This window comes from Balaenoptera acutorostrata, chromosome 11, assembly GCF_949987535.1.
Source record: "Balaenoptera acutorostrata chromosome 11, mBalAcu1.1, whole genome shotgun sequence".
NCBI classification, from domain to species: domain Eukaryota; kingdom Metazoa; phylum Chordata; class Mammalia; order Artiodactyla; family Balaenopteridae; genus Balaenoptera; species Balaenoptera acutorostrata.
In genome coordinates, this window is record NC_080074.1 from 60,024,122 (window position 1) to 60,041,176 (window position 17,055).

The 17,055-nt window shown below is 49.3% G+C and overlaps 1 protein-coding gene across 5 annotated transcripts; it reads left to right on the forward strand.

Moving 5' to 3' along the window:
- Positions 1–6,865: 6,865 nt before the first annotated feature.
- On the forward strand, positions 6,866–16,982 carry ZBTB39 (zinc finger and BTB domain containing 39). Of its 5 annotated transcripts, none has more exons than XM_057557272.1 (2): positions 6,866–7,016; positions 8,564–16,981. In XM_057557272.1, the coding sequence occupies exon 2, from the start codon at positions 8,608–8,610 to the stop codon at positions 10,741–10,743; it is 2,136 nt and encodes a 711-aa protein (XP_057413255.1). In that variant the 5' UTR covers positions 6,866–7,016; positions 8,564–8,607; the 3' UTR covers positions 10,744–16,981. The 5 variants fall into 5 exon arrangements, with proteins under 5 accessions (XP_057413255.1, XP_057413257.1, XP_057413259.1 ...); XM_057557274.1 differs by lacking the exon at positions 6,866–7,016 and adding an exon at positions 7,032–7,370 and having other exon boundaries at positions 8,564–16,982; XM_057557276.1 differs by lacking the exon at positions 6,866–7,016 and adding an exon at positions 7,377–7,485 and having other exon boundaries at positions 8,564–16,982.
- The last annotated feature ends 73 nt before the right edge of the window (positions 16,983–17,055 follow it).

Here is a 17,055-nt window from a genome sequence, read left to right on the forward strand (position 1 = left end):
GGTCAAAAAGACCTTGGGCTGAATTCTTGGCCCTTCTCCATTTAGCTTTGTGTATGTGTGTTATTGTTATTACATGATGATTTACTTTAAAGACTTCGATATTAACGGTTCTAGACCCAATTCAGTGTGTGTGGAGGGGGAGATTTCCCACACCAACAAGCAGTGCTCCAACATTATCTACCTGGAGATAGTATCAGATTCCACAGGTTGAGGGCTCAGTCCTACAAGACATCCCCCACCCCGACCCCTTCAGATGCCAATCTTAAGCCCAGGTTGCTAACTCTCTACAGATTGGAGGTTCCCACAACCCTCTCCTTGAGTTCCATTAATTTGCTAGTGCGGTTCACGGAACTCAGGAAACCCGTTTACTCACTAGATCACCAGTTTATTATAAAAGGATATAACTTAGGAACACCAGATGGAAGAGATGCATAAGGCAAGCCATGGGGAAAGGGTTGTGGAGCTTCCATGCTCTCTCTGAGCATGCCACCCTCCTCTCCTTGAATCTCTACATTTTCACCAACCTGGAAGCTCTCCAAACCCAGTTCTTTTAGGATTTTATGGAAGCTTTATTACATAGGTATGATTGATTAAACCATTGACCAACAGTAATTGATTCAACCTCCAGGCCCTCTTCCCTCCCTGGAGGTCAGAGGCTTAGGACTGAAAGCTCCAACCTTTTAATCATAAAGTTGGTTCTCCTGGTGACCAGTCCCCATCTTTAGGTGCAGTCCCAAAGTCACTCGGTAGCATAACAAAAGACATCGTTATGGCTTTCATCACTTAGGAAATTCCAAGTGTTTTAGGAGTTCTGTGCTAGAAATGGGGGTAATGACCAAATATTTTTTTTTTATTATAAATCACAATATCACAAGTATAAACAGTATAAACTTTAATCTATACCTTTAGGGGGTTTGTTAACAACTCAACGGGAAACATAGGCATGGTCCCTTAAAACCCTTTTGAGTTCTCTGTCTCTCTCAATGTTTCCAAGGGCCATGAGTAAGTTCCTCTCAGTTCTGAGCTCCACTCTCTGTGTCAAGCTCCTGATCTAATTGACTTTCCAATCTGGGGCAGGTCAGCTTGAGCTACCAGATGATTCCATCCAGAACCCAATCCCCTAGCCCTTGGTTCAGACCACAATTCCCCCACTTGAGCAGAAAACCCAGCTGTTGGCTTGTACCCAGATTCCACACAGGGAACTGCTGGTGGTTTGGTCTGCAGTTTCATATTTGTTTGGAATCCTTCCCCAGATTCCATGTTGGGAACTGCTGGTGGCAGCTGCAGCTCCTCATTTGTTTGGAATCAGTCTGCAATCCCCATTGTTTGGGGTCTGCTGGTTCAATCTTTTTCCAGTCCCCAGTTCCATGGGAATTGGTGGTGGTGCACACAGGGACTTTTCTTGGCCAAGCTGCAGTAACATCTCTTGGTTACTGCTGGTGTGTTAAGATGCACATGTTTGTTTGTCTCGCTTAGTGTAGATAAAGGCTATTGTTAATGGGAATCTTGGAAGCCATAAAGTTACAAAAATTGATGAGCACTTAAAAGCTGTTAGAAAAAAACAAAACAAAACAACAAAACAATCTGTTAGAGTGCTCACCTAACCGAAAGACTCCCATCCCATGTTAGGATAATTTGGTCATAGAATGGGTTAGATTGATGCCAACCTCAATAAAATTTCCATGCAATGAGGTACACTTGTAAAACACCACACCGTCTCCAACCCAGTGGCACATCCCTCTTAGGTATTAGTTTGGCTCCAAGAGACCCAAAATCTTAGCTAAAAATATAACAGGCTCCTTAAGCTCCAAAGAGTCAAGCATGCCACCTTCTGGCATACTTGCCTATTTTGTGTCTAAGAACGATGGTTCCAGAAGCTATAAATATCTACAAAAATGGCAAAATCTTACTGAAAACACAAAAGGTATCTAGAGCAACACCTAGGCCTCCCCTATTACATCCTCCTAGGTGTCCATCATCAAAATGCTGCCCCAGGGATTGATGTTCAGTTGTAAGCAATGGGAACACTGGAAAAGAGATTGTTCTTAAAGGCCTTATGCAAATTCTTCAACATCAGCTGCAAAAGTACTTCATTTTCAAGAAGATTCATGGTAAAGGACTTTGGTAAGTACAGGTTTATGACAACTTTAAGAGCATATAACTGAACAAGGTAAGAATTTCCAGAACTAATGGAAAAACTGGATTCAAGCAGAACAAGTATTACTTACATGGGACTGAATAACTGAGGAGGAGAATTTAAAATTTTACGACTTTTTTATAGCTACTTTATTTATTTATTTATTTTATTTTTGGCTGTGTTGGGTCTTCGGTTCGTGCGAGGGCTTTCTCCGGCTACGGCAAGTGGGGGCCACTCTTCATCGCGGTGCGGAGACCGCTCTTCATCGCGGTGCGGGGACCGCTCTTCATCGCGGTGCGCGGGCCTTTCACTATCGCGGCCCCTCCCGTTGCGGGGCACAGGCTCCAGACGCGCAGGCTCAGTAGTTGTGGCTCACGGGCCCAGCTGCTCCGTGGCATGTGGGATCTTCCCAGACCAGAGCTCGAACCCGTGTCCCCTGCATTAGCAGGCAGACTCTCAACCACTGCGCCACCAGGGAAGCCCTACGACTTTTTTGACTGCAACATTGCTGGTCCCTTAATGTTTTGTTTTTCTAAATTTAAGAAAACCTTTTTTTTCTTAAGCTATGATTTACAGCAATTTGGTAACATATACCTTTGTAAACAAAGATGAAACATGTACTTTTTCTCCCTACCTGATCCTGTCAGAATTCAGAAACTCTTGAGTATTCTTCTCATGGCAATATGATTAGTTATTTGCATAAGTCCAATAAAAATCTGCTCTCCTTGTAACAGGATGCAATTGGAAACGCTGGCTAAGTTATCAAGGCTTTGACTGAAATGTCATATTTAACAGAGATGTGCATAGACTCAGATATGACCAGGTAGCTTTAAGGAACTAAGGTTGACTTTATAAAGCCAGTAAAGCCCCTTGGAAAAATTAGCTTGGTACTCTACTTACAGAGTTCCTGGCAGCCTTACCATGTAAGTAAGGAAGGTCATTTCCTGGCAGGTCCAGGAACCCCAGGATATTTTCAGGACCTTGAGAAGAGGAGAATTCACCCAAACTATAGGTTTTTCAGGTAAAATCTGATGGCAATCCTTGGCTTGGCTTCCTGGCTTCAGAGGCTTTTAAGAGTTCAATCTGAAACTCCTACTAAAGCAGTCTTAAAAAGGGCTTATATGGTCAATCACTACTCTTGTTGCACTTATGTAACTAATCAGGCCAAGTTAAATTCAAACAAATTGTTGTGTTGTCTTTGGGGGAAAATGGGGTGATTGTAGAGAGAAAAATTATGTTTGCACCTTTGTAAATATTAGATTCTAATTCTGTTAATTATCTGTGAGGTTTTGTAATATACCTGAAAACTAAACTAGATCCTGAATTCTTCTAGTTTCCTCAAATATCTGGCTACAACTCTCCAAACAAATGTTTCCAATTTTCTCCCACCCTTCTAATTTGGAATCACTAATAATCTAATAATCACTAATAATCACTAATAGAATGCCCTTGAAACTCCTTGGAAGGGACTATACCAGGTCTTACCTGGATGGCAGCCAAACTTAAGGAACTTGAACGTTGGGTCCACAGCTCCTAATTAAAAAGGGCTCCTTCTGATTTTAGGAACTGCACACCAGCTGGAGACCTCAAAATCAAATTGACAAAGAAGATGGGTAGCTGACATTGATGTAAACTTCTTTCACCCAAGACATCAGATCAAGACTTCCTACTTTAACTAAACTTGAAACCCTTACTTCTTTTCTTTCTTTCCTTTACTCTGCCATTGGTCTGGAAAGATAACACCATTATCCATATGTCCCAGGCCATTGCTAAGGGGGGTAACATTTCAGACTGCTGGTTTTGTCATAAAAACTCTGATCTGGGGCTTCCCTGGTGGCGCAGTGGTTGAGAATCTGCCTGCCAATGCAGGGGACACGGGTTCGAGCCCTGGTCTGGGAAGATCCCACATGCCACGGAGCAACTGGGCCCGTGAGCCACAATTGCTGAGCCTGCGCGTCTGGAGCCTGTGCTCCGCAACAGGAGAGGCCGCGATAGTGAGAGGCCCGTGCACCGCGATGAAGAGTGGCCCCCACTTGCCGCAACTAGAGAAAGCCTTCGCACAGAAACGAAGACCCAACACAGCCATAAATAAATAACTAAATAAATAAAATTAAAAAAAAAAATAGTGCCACCTTAGCAGAATTGGTTTGTGCCCTGACAGAATTTATCTTTGTCTGTGGTGGTTGTCATTCTCCTTGGGCCTAGGAATGCCTGGATGGCTAGTGCATAACTGGGCAATGCCTTTTAGGTTATCTAACTGTGCCCCTAACTGTTCACAGACAAATGAGACACCTCATTGGGTCAACTTCCCTGCATTTCATCATCAAATTAGAAAGGACCTACCAGGAGGCTTTCATGATTCAGGATTTGCTTCCTTTGGCAGGTCCCTCTACTCCTGGTTAGGAGTGAGTACAGATGAGGCTATGATCAGAAATCTCTCCTTAACTCTTAAAGATTTTGCTGAATGTGCTGCTAAACTAATACCTGCCCAACAAAAATCCTTAGACTCTTCAGCCAAAGTTGTTCTTGATTTTCTTTTAGCTGAACAAGGAGGTATCTGTGCTATGGCCACCACCACCCACTGTACCTAAATTAACACTTCTGGGGAAGTTGAAACTCAGCTGCATAAGATTACTGAACAAGCCACTTGGCTTAAAAAGGTGACTCCTCTAATGGGGTCTTTCTTTGACTTGTTTGATTTTGATTGCTTTGGGTCTTGGGGACCATGGCTCTTAAGTGCACTCTAGACATTGGGAATTTTCCTGCTTATAATCGTTATAGTAGTCTCCTTGTGCCCTGTATTCTCTCTTTCTTTTCTTTAAAAATAAATTTATTTATTTATTTATTTATTTATTTTTGACTGTGTTGGGTGTTCGTTGTTGCATGCAGGCTTTCTCTAGTTGTGGTGAGCGGGGGCTGCTCTTCCTTGCTGTGCGTGGGTTTCTCATTGCAGTGGCTTCTCTTGCTGCAGAGCACGGGCTCTAGGCATGCAGGCTTCAGTAGTTGTGGCATGCGGGCTCAGTAGTTGTGGCTCATGGGCTCTAGAGCACAGGCTCAGTAGTTGTGGCGCTCGGGCTTAGTTGATCTGCAGCATGTGGGATCTTCCCGGACCAGGACTCGAACTCGTGTCCCCTGCATTGGCAGGCGGATTCTTAACCACTGTGCCACCAGGGAAGCCCCCTGTATTCTCTTAAAAGCTTTAAATGCATGTTGTCAGTTGCTAACCACCAAGCAAATGATCTCCCTAAGACTGGAACACCAAAAAGGGAATAAAAAATATGACCAACTAAAAAACTGCGAGCCTGAAGTCGTGACCTGTGAATACCACAGAGATTCAACCAAAAAAACCTTCATGACCTGTGAATGTCACAGTAAAAGCTGTGATGAGAACTTCAGACTGATAGCTGGTAATGGTGCCAATGCCTTAAATTTTGATCACATCTCTCAGTTAAACTCAGGTAGTTTCAGTTTGATAACAATTCTTGGGCAGGAGCATCTGGGGAGAAGATTTGGAGGGTAACTGCTGCACTAAAGGAGAAGGGTGGGTGGAAGCAGAGACACTGAGCTCTAGAAAGAGTTGAGGAAGTAGGCGAGGAAAAATAATTCTCCCCCACCCTTTGAGGTTCTTGGCTGAGTAAATAATAAAAGACAGATTAAGAGGAAAAAAGAAACAGAAGTTTAACAACATGCATACTTCCTGTATACATGGGAGATACCCAGGAAAACTAAGAGTTTCTAGACATTTAGTAACCCTTCTCTTCCTGGTATAGAGAGGTAACTTACAAATGGACATTTCCCTTATAAATGTAAATATCTTTTACAAAAGCATAACTTCTACTCACTTTTCAGAGCTTCTCCCCTGTCTGCTGCTTCTTAAAAATAATCCTTATGCCAAAGAGGCATATTTTGAGGTGTCAAGTTCTGCTCCCCTCCAGGGAGGACAAGCTGCCGGGAACAGGCCTGCGCTGCCAAGGTGCGGTGGGATCCTGTGAATTCCTTCATTTGCCCACCTAGCTGGAAGGAGGGTCCACAACTTCCAGAGGGTGCTCCACCAGGGACCCACAAGTACTTGTTCATTCATTCAAACAGGCTTTGTTAAGCACCTATCATATGAACCAGAAGCGTGTGGTAAGCGCAGGAGCGCAGGGACGCGGTAGTGGGCAGAACCACGGCGCCCTGCCTTCAGGAAGGTCACTGCCTGGTGGAGGAGACGTAAATTAATCAAACAGTCTCACAACTTCGTGTAAAACTACAACAGCAGACGTTTTGAGAGTAAACTTCTGGGAATATGAGATGTGGAACAGGGAAGGCGATTTAAGCTTAGAGCTGGGATAGGGTTTTTCACTTCTCCAGGTACTAGCGCGAGGAGGGAGTGGTCCTGCACCAGGAGGATCAGTGCTTCAGAAAAACCAGGCCTGGGTTGGGGATGGAGGTGTTGGAAACGTCCTCACAGTTGCCCGCGGAGCCCGGCGGCGGCGGTCCTTGGGCCGCGCGGGAGTTGGAGGTGGGGCCGAGGGTCCCAGGTAGCGCGAGGGCCCGGCGGGGAAGCGGAGGGGGCGCGAGGGGTGAGGGCGGCCAGAAGCTCGGCGGCTTTGGCCCGCTGGCCTCGCGCCCGGCCCCGCCTTGAGGGGGCGCTGCCTCCTCCTGGGCGGCTGGGGGCGCTGCGGCCGAGCGGCGGGGGGCGCTGCCTCCTCCGGGACGGCGGGGGGCGCTGCGGGCCGGGCGGTGGGGGCGGCCCGGGCCGGTGCGGCGAGCGGCGCGGCGGATGGAGAGTCTGGCCGCGGCCGGCGGCGCCGCCTCCTCGTCGGGCCGGGCACGGCGGGCCGGGGCCTTTGTGTGAGGCGGCGGCGGCGATGGTGCTCGAGCCCCGCGGAGCCGGGTAAGCGCGGCCCGGCCGAGGGCTGCCCCGGCCGAGGCCCGACCCCCGTCCCGGCCTTTCTCTCGCTCTCGCTTGGCTCCCTCCTGCCCGCTCTCCTCGGCCGGACCTATCCTCCCCGGCCGCGCGCCGACCCTGGCCGGCCCCGCCGCCTATCCCCTCGACCCCAGTCCGGCCCCGCGTCCCGCCGCCACCCCCCGTCCCCGCCCGAGGTCGCCCTGAGGAATTCCCCCGCTGTCTGGGGAGGGACCGAAGTGCTCGATGCCTCCCAGATGGAGTGCCCCAGCCGGATCCAACGCCCTTCCTCTCGGATTCGACCCTCCAGAGGGGAGACGGCGGCGCCGCGGGATTGTTGGGGTGCCTTCTCCGAAGTTCCGAATCCGTCCCCTCCCACTGCCCGCTCGGGCTTCCCGGTGCCCGGACCTACTGACCGCTGATGTGTGGCCACCAGGGCCCGGGAGATGCTTGGCTGGTACCCACCAATGCTCAGAAGCTTCCTGGGCCCCAGAAAAAGTTGGGAGTTAGTCGAACGTGGTGAGGTGAAGAAAGGGTCTGTGTTGCCCAGGGCGAGTCGTGAGGCTGAGAGAGAAGGCAACTAGTTTGTCTTCTTTCTGGCATGCAGGACTTAAAAAGGGGAAGAAGTGGTACTGAGCAAGCCTTTAGGAGTTACCTATGTAATTAGATGCCTTCTTATGGCATCAGGTATATATCTCTTACTTCTGGTTAACATAAGCATAAATCCTGAAAAGGGTGGGAAGAAGAATTGAAGCATATTTAGGTAATATTAAATGCCACAGTTGTGTTTTGCTTTGCTTTACTTCTCTGGTGTCTGAGTGTTTTAACTTCATCCACAGCATACAGAGAATATGATAGAGCAGTATCCGAATGGCTCTGGGCTATGGAGAGACAAGAGGGGAGGCAGGTAGCTTAGGTAGGGAGAGATGGGAACTCAAGAATAAGCAAGAGATTTATTTACGGCCTGAACGATCACAGCAATGATAGGAAACTAAAGGGTAGAGCATCCTTATCTTTTCCCCAACAGCTAATGGAACTTGATAATTGTGTTCAAGTATGTATATGGCATTTGGCATCATAAGGGAAGAGAATATACTCAGTGAGATAGGAAAGCCTGGATTCAGGAAGAAATTAGGAATTTAATATGAGAAAAATTTGAACCAGTTGCTCTGGTAATGAAGTATAAGATTGTGTCGAGAGGATGCTTCTGGCTTGGCTTTAAGGCACTAGCTTCTGTCCAACCAGGCCTACAGCTTCTCTTACTGACTCTTAAAGACCAACCCATCAGATTTTTTTCAATACTTTTGGATTTTGTGGTGACAGCTCTTGTCTTTGGGGGTATGCAGGGAGAGAGGTCACTGCCCCGTCACTTTTGCTGTCCTTGCCCCGAGCAGAATGGAGCAGGTGTCTGTCCATTCACTCTTGCTCTCTGCCCGGGGCTTGGAAACATGCAGACTGGTGGCATTTCGTCCTGCGGAACTCCTCGCCGGCAGGGGTGTGTTTGGCCATCCACCTTTTCCTTTTGCTGTCCACAGATTAACCGTGCTGATAAGGAGGCAACGTCATAGGAGCTGCTAAGATGGGCATGAGGATCAAACTGCAAAGCACCAACCACCCCAACAACCTGCTGAAGGAACTCAACAAGTGCCGGCTCTCCGAGACCATGTGTGATGTCACCATCGTAGTGGGGAGCCGCTCCTTCCCAGCCCACAAAGCCGTGCTGGCCTGCGCAGCTGGCTACTTCCAGAACCTCTTCCTGAACACTGGGCTTGATGCTGCCAGGACCTATGTGGTGGACTTCATCACCCCCGCCAACTTTGAGAAGATTCTGAGCTTTGTCTACACGTCAGAGCTCTTCACGGACCTGATCAACGTTGGGGTCATTTATGAGGTAGCTGAGCGTCTGGGTATGGAGGATCTCCTCCAGGCCTGTCACTCCACCTTTCCTGACCTGGAGAGCAGTGCTGTGGCCAAGCCCCTGACCAGCACCAGTGAGAGCCACTCCAGCACCCTGAGTTGTAGCTCAGCAGAACCAGCCCATCCCCTTGGAGAACTCCGGGGTGCGGGGGAGCACTTTGGTCCTGATCGAAACTATGCGTTGCCTAGTGATGCTGGAGGAAACTATAAAGAGGAAGAGAGAAACGTTACCGGTGACACTAACCATAGCCTGCCTCTGCCGCAGCAGCCACTGCCGCCAAAGACAGAAGACCATGATGCCCCTGCTCCGTTCACGCCCGTTCCCAGTGTGGTGACCCAGCCAGTCCTAGGCACGGTCAGCATGGGCGTCCAAACCAGCACAAGCTCCTGCCAGCCATACAAAGTCCAGAGCAATGGAGACTTCAGTAAAAACAGTTTCTTCACCCCTGACAATGCAATAGACATCACCACTGGGACCAACTCCTGTCTGAGCAATAGCGACCACTCCAAAGACCCGAGCTTTGGGCAGATGGATGAGCTCCAGCTGGAGGACCTGGGGGATGATGACTTGCAGTTTGAAGACCCCGCCGAGGAGATAGGCACAGCTGAGGAGGTGATTGAGTTGAGTGATGACAGTGAGGACGAGCTGACTTTTGGAGAGAGTGACAACCGAGAGAATAAGGCCATGCCCTGCCAGGTATGCAAGAAAGTTCTAGAGCCCAACATTCAACTGATCCGACAGCATGCTCGGGACCATGTGGACCTGCTGACCGGCAACTGCAAGGTTTGTGAGACCCACTTCCAGGACCGAAACTCCCGGGTGACCCATGTTCTGTCCCACATTGGTATTTTCCTCTTCTCCTGCGACATGTGTGAAACTAAGTTCTTTACCCAGTGGCAGCTGACCCTCCACCGACGGGATGGAATATTTGAGAACAACATCATCGTCCACCCCAACGACCCCCTGCCTGGGAAGCTGGGTCCCTTTTCAGGGGCAGCCTCCGCAGAGCTGCAGTGTGCCGCCTGCGGGAAGGCATTGGCCAAAGATTTCCACGTGGTCCGGGGCCACATCCTTGACCATCTGAACCTGAAGGGCCAGGCCTGCAGCGTCTGTGACCAGCGCCACCTCAACCTCTGCAGCCTCATGTGGCACACACTCTCCCATCTCGGCATCTCAGTCTTCTCCTGCTCTGTCTGTGCGAACAGCTTTGTGGACTGGCCTCTCCTGGAGAAGCACATGGCTGTGCACCAAAGCCTGGAAGACGCCCTCTTCCACTGCCACTTGTGCAGCCAGAGCTTCAAGTCGGAGGCTGCCTATCGCTACCACGTCAGCCAGCACAAATGCAACAGTGGCCTTGACACACGGCCTGGTTTTGGGCTACAGCACCCAGCTCTCCAGAAACGGAAGCTGCCGGCTGAGGAGTTCCTGAATGAGGAGCTGGTGCTGCAGGGCCAACCCGGGAATAGCAAGTATAGCTGCAAGGTGTGTGGCAAAAGGTTTGCCCACACGAGTGAGTTCAACTACCACCGGCGGATCCACACGGGCGAGAAGCCGTACCAGTGTAAGGTGTGCCACAAGTTCTTCCGAGGCCGCTCGACCATCAAGTGCCACCTGAAGACGCACTCGGGGGCCCTCATGTATCGCTGCACGGTCTGTGGCCACTACAGCTCCACCCTTAATCTCATGAGCAAGCATGTCGGCGTGCACAAAGGCAGCCTCCCACCTGACTTCACCATTGAGCAGACCTTCATGTACATTATCCATTCCAAAGAGGCCGAAAAGAACCCGGACAGCTGACTGGCTCCCAGCAGAGCCAGGGGGAGCTCCCAGGCAGCAGCCAGGACGTTGGTTTTCTAATGGCTGTTGGTCCCTCCCCAACCGAAGTTACAGTTTTGCCTTGCTAGGAGTTCTGTCCTGTCCTGTGTTGAAGAACAAGAAAGAAGAGATAGCACATGAACACTGTTACTGTTTTTGAGAAGCAGGCCCTATCATGTTTACCTCCTTACCTGTTCTTGCCCATGGAGGGCTGTGTTTTTGATTCTTTTGAGGCTGGTTTTGGGATCTCGTCAGGCAGTTGGTGTCAACTAGATCCCCTTCCCCAGCCGCTCGAGTTTTAGTTTACTGATAGGTTTTATGCTGCTAAGAATCCAACCAACAGCCTCACTGAATGGAGGAGGTGGAGAGAGGTTTCACCGTGGGTATTACTGCCAGACCTCCAACCGGGACAACCAGCTATGAGAGAGATTTTGGGAATGTGGTCATTCAGAAAAGACTAGTCAGCAGGGCAGCTCACCTCAGGTGCCAGTCCCAGCCCTCAGCAGGGGAAAGGTGTCAGGGATGGAGGGTCCTGCTTGTTCCATGGCTCTAATCTACTGATTGGACAGTAAAATCTCTTGGCAGCTAGATCCAAACTGGGGACAAAGCTTTCTGTTTAGGTCAGAAGGCTTTGGGATGAATCCTTGCCAGCCAGAAAAGGTGTCCTGCAGTGCTGCCGGAAGTGGCAGCCTGGATGGACAGGAAGGGAGGTTTCTCTTTTCTCCTCAATTCCAAAGAAACACGATTTTATGGAGTGATGGCCCAGGACGTCAGGCCTTCCCTGTGGGCAGAAAGGACAGGGAGCCACTTGGATGTAATCCTCTGTCATCTGGCCACGTCCATCGACCTTGAGTTTCCTGGTGGAGAGGTGGGGATGTCTCTGAAGCAGCAGCCTTGCCTTAATTTACATCCAGTCTCCCACCTAGAAGTGTGTTTGGCCTATAGTGTAGATGAGAAGACCCCATGAGGTGGAGTGGTGGACTGTGAGCCCTTCAGGATTAAAGGAACCCGAGTAACTGGTGGTTTGTAGCGGGATGTGTGTCTGTCTGTCCCAGTCAGGTAACCTGTTGTTTACTTTGTGCTAACTGGGCCAGAGCTTTGGCAGCTCACCTTTGACCTGCTGGAATTTATCCTGATCTGTCGTTGCGTCACCACCAGGGGGCGCTATTGACCAGCAGCTGGTTCAGGCCCTCCCTAGGTGACTCGGGAATGGGTCTGCCCAGTCCTGGGGTGCTGGTCGGCTCCGTTCTTAGTTGCCTTTTTGAGGGGGTCTTACCCAAAGAAGGCTTGAGGGAGAGGGCCCTTGGATCTCGCATCTCACAAGGTGGCACCTCAGTAACCCATACTACCTCACCTGCTCAGGCGAGCTCTGGGGGTCCCTGGCCTCGGCCCTGATACAGCCCCTCGTGGGACTCAGCAGCACCCCAGGCTGTTTTACAAGCAAGTGGTTTTAATTAACTCACAAGGCCTTTTTGGACATTAATATTTATTTATTTTTGTTTTTGTATACATATTACCCAGGATCTCTTGGATAAGAGACTTCAGGAAAATGAGCTTCTCCCCAGCAAGTAGCCATATTCCAGGGGACAATCCTGGCCAGATATTTGGGAAACAGGGGCTAAAACTAGGGGAGAACAGGTCAAGCCTTTAAACAAGCAAATTCTTTTCTTTATCTCCAGAGAGTCTCTTGCAGAATAGACCCAGGGAACCATTTAGGTAATGGATGTAAATTCTAGAAAGTTGAGGCTTGTTAAATCCCTAGGCCTTCCATCCCCTTTCCATCCTGTGATTGAGTAGGTTGGGGACTGGGTTGAGGGGATCAAGTCACATGAAGGACCTTTTTACATATTTTCTCATCCTTCCTAAAGTTGGGAAACTATAATAAGACATACAAGTAAACCAAAGCTCCGTCCCTGTTGGACCTGCTGCCTCTCTCCCCAGCCCTAAACTGATAAAGCCTCCGCGTTTGTGCGCATGGCTATCTGGTGGGGTGACCATTACATGAAGGGACTTGTCATGTGGCCACCTTTCACCATCTGAATCCAACTAGTTAAATGTTCCCTTGGGACATTCTTGTCAGAAAGCAGTGCTGAGACTTTTCTTCCCTGACTGACTGCTCCCTTTCTTCCCACGCTGACCATTAGACGATTAAGAAGGAAGGTGTGTAAAAGACTACAGTCACCTATCTGCTAAGCTTTTCAAGCCTGAGTGGTTTCTCCCAGATTGTTGGTGAGGACTGAGGTTTGAAGGGCTGGATTTGAGAGTGGGGATACTCACTGGAGCCCAGCCAGGTAGCTGAGAATGGATCAATATGCTGGAGAAACCCTCTTCCTTAACAGAGGATATCATGGTTGCTGGGTAGTCTGTATACTTAACCTGAAACTGTGAAGTTTTCCCCTTTTGCCAGTAAACCAAAAAGCAAATCCTTGAAACTTTGCCCCTGAAACACTAAACAAGAAACTGCACCCCCTGATCCTCCTGAGGCAAAGTGGTCAGCCAGGGTGGCCTGGCTGGTTGCAGTCAGACATGTAGCAGGGTCAGTAGCTCATGAGGCTCATTGACCAAACCCTGTTCCCCTGTGTGTCCCCCATGTTCGCACCTCAACCCTTCCTCTGTTTGGAGTCATGTTTGCTGCCTCTGCCACCAGCTCACCCTTTTCTGCACTGTTTTACTTGAAACACTATATTGTGGCAAAGGGTGCTCTAGGATACCTGGTGGAAGGTATTAATCGTATTTTTGAATTTAAAATTTTTTCAACTGTTCATTGGATTTTGTTGCCCTCTCTGCCCTGGAGCCCAGTTTAGCACTGTCTCCTGCTGTATTGTTCCAAAGTTCTGTTTGATCCCTGAATGTCTTTTCTTCTCCCTTTTCCCCCTTTTTTTTGTTCTGTACTCAGGACCAGCTACATATTTACAGAGCCCATTGTTTAAAAATTATTAAGAATTTCAAGATGGCGACTAGAGCATTAAAGCAAACACGAGGCCATTCCCAACTCTTTTCCTAAGGGAAAACGGTGATACTCTAATGGCACACTGTAAACAGCTGCTGTGGCCAGAGGAAGGGATCAGTATCCTGGTGCTCCTCTGGCCCATCCACGGCTCACTGATGCCACAGCACCTGCTGGGAAGCTCTGCTGTGCCCTGGTATTTGGTCCTAAATTTTAAGACTCCGTGGAGTCTCTCTAGTTCATGGCTAGTTGGGAAGAAAGGAGGTGGGGGTGGGGGTCAGGAAATGGATAAAAATTCTTTCTGACTTTCTTCTGCTCTGTCAGTACCCTTTTGTCTCTAGGACAACCTTTGAGCTTAAATACCTTCTCCCCAGTCAGGTTTTGCTGCTGGTGGATTTTCTTCCTCTTCTGGCCACCTGCTGTGCCCTAGTCCCCAGACTACTCAACTTTGGAAGTGAATTTAAATTCCTTCATAGATGGGCATGAATTTGGTGGCATGGAAGTGGGCTGTGTGGAGAAATCTGCCCATCTGGGAGTCCCCACGTGTCCTTTTCCCTAAGTCCTGCGCTGAATGAATCAGGAAGCAGGGCACACAGCGTTGATTTCAATGTGATAACTCATGGTAAACTTAACATCAGAATGAAAAGGAAACTTTTACCTTGGATGTTTCTTTAACACCCTTCCCCTGTCCAGTCCACCCTCCCCTCCCACCTCTACTAGCTAAATCTCTTTTGAAACCAAGAAAAATTGTTGACGTCTTAACTCCTTCCATTAAATTAATAAGTACTGACCTCCTAATATTTAAGTGTTTACTATCTATTGCTGTAAAGTTTTGTATATTTTGTAAACTTTTTTTCCCAAATAGTAGATGTCTAAAATCGTTGTACATCTGATTCTTTTATATTCCATTGTTCGGCACAAAGTGTGGTTTTTATTTAGAATAAAAAAAGGAAATTTGAAATGGGAATTCTTTTCTTATTTACTGTGATCATGCTCATCCCTCAGAGTTCAGAGTATCTGGGCCATCACCCTTTCAGTAGCAGTATCCTGCTCAGCAGGTGCCAGAATTCTTTCAGGTAGCACATTTTCCTTTCCTGTAGCTGGAATTCCCCGGGCTTGACTTGATCTGTTTTTAGTGGAAAATTAACTCAATGGCCCAGCCTTTTCAGAGGGACCATCTCTGAGGGGAATCTTCTGTTGGCCCAGAGAGAGCAGTGGGGCTCTGCTAATGTCTGGTTGGACCAGAGATTTGGCCGCAGATTGTCTTGCCAGTGCCATTTAATTCACCATGACGTGATATGTCAGAGTGGAGAGAGGCAGATTCAGAGAGGGGGGCGGAGGTTTGGCATAATTTCGTGAGGTTGGTAACAAATGTCCCCCCACAGAGAAGAGACAGACCTCTAGAAGTTAGGGTGCGATGTGGTCCATCTGGTCTCAGAGCACACTGCTTGGGCCCAGGCCCCCATCAGTGCTCTGCAAATGTAGAGCAGAGGGCCTTGCTGATATCAGCACACCAGTTCTCCTCTCAGGCCCTAAGGAAGTATTTGTGCTGCCAGGGCGATCACTGGTTGCCAAAATGGAGTCCATGAGAAGAGAAGATGTTGGGAAAGTGGCCTCAGGTAATCTGGGGTGTGACAGAGATGTAAAACTGGGTTTCCTGAGACAACCTCTGGACCCTGAGTCAGAGGGGTCAGTGATAAGGGCATTGGATCTGGACTGGGTTTTTATGTGGGCACAAGTGAGGAAAGTCTTTCTAATACATTCTGTGCATTGTTAGGTTCAGCCCTTACTGCAGCACCAAGTCACAACCCAAACTCCCCTGGTTGAAAAAGTTTTCAGGTCTGTGCCACCAAGCAGCTGTTTGAAGCGTTAAGACTCTTTAAAAAAAAAAAGAAAAGGCCCTTTTTCAGGTTTGGGCCCAATGAGCAGGGGGAGTTAGACACAGATTTCCCTCTGTGCTCCTGACAAACGGGTTCATACACCGCTGGAGCACATGTTTAATGCATCTGGTGAATACAGTCTCAGATTTCTAAGTGCAGAGGAGATGGTGCTCCAGGTCAGCGAGTGGTTATTCCAAGTTAAACATTCCTGACATACTGAGCACTTGAGCAGGACAGAAGGTCTCAGTGACTGTGTCCACAAACCTTTCGTTCTCCACAGGCAGGATGGAGAGGCGGAGGGCTCGGGACTGGTGGGCTGGGACCTGCTCTCAGGCTTTACTTCAGTCAGAGTGCTTCGTGGACATGGTCCTAGTTTCCCAAACTGATAAATGAGCCCTTTCCAGAAGACCTCCGTGTTAACAAGAGGACTTCTTTTCCTGTCTATAGGGCAAGTGTTAATAGAAGTTGCTGGACAGGAAAATTATGAGACAACTTGGCCAGGAAGAAAGAAGTCTGAGGGTGAGACCTGACGTAGGAGAACACCAGAACTCTGCCCTGTGACAGAATTGGAAGATTTCCACTTCCCCACCCCATGCAGGGGCAAAGGCTGAGGGACAGAGCACTTGTCAGTGCCTGCTGCTGCCTGTCGCGAAGTCTGCTCCCAGAATGGATGTCTTGATATTTTCCTATGATCTGGAGAAAAAGGGAGGGACTGAGGGTAGAAGTCTGGAAACCTGCTAGACCCAGAGCTGGGGGAAGATGGGCTACGAGGAGCATGGACTCTGGGACAGCTCCTCTGCTTTGGGGGAGGGGATCAGGATGGACGAAGGGGAGAGTATCAGCAAGGAAATGGAGCCCTTTCCTGCATGGCGGGGGTGGAGAATCCTCGAGCCGGCCCAGCTGCAGGGTGCCTGTCTCAGACCTCAGCTTCACCCCGCCCCTGCTGTCCCCACCGCCCACCCCCTCCATTTATCATCACACTGAGGATGCACTGCTAGGAAACAGCCTGCTGAGGCCTCCTGGCTCCTTGGCCTCTGGCCTCTTGTCCCTGTAGCCTACATGTGTGCTAGAAGATCAACAAGCACAAACACAAAAGGAAAGTTGTGTGGGGTTCCTGTGGAGCTCACTCCTTCCGGCCAGGGTGGTTTCTGAAACGGGTGCGTCTGGTTTCTGCTGAGCATCTCTTTAGCTTCAGCTCCCTTCCCAGTCCCAGCTTGCAGTGCAGACTTTTTCAGAGATCCAGAGTCATGTCTGTCTCTATTCTTTATTTCGCCTTTTCCCCTGCGTGTCTCCCTTCGGCACAGGGACTGTGTGGAATGGTACAACGCCAAGGACCCGTTCCCTCTCCCTCCCTGCCTCCCACCCCATTCCCTGACTTCAATATTTTAAGACATACTCAAAATTGGGCCATGAGGGCTCTGACTGTCTTCCCCTTGCCCCGCCCCCGCCCCCCCCCCCGCCCCCGCC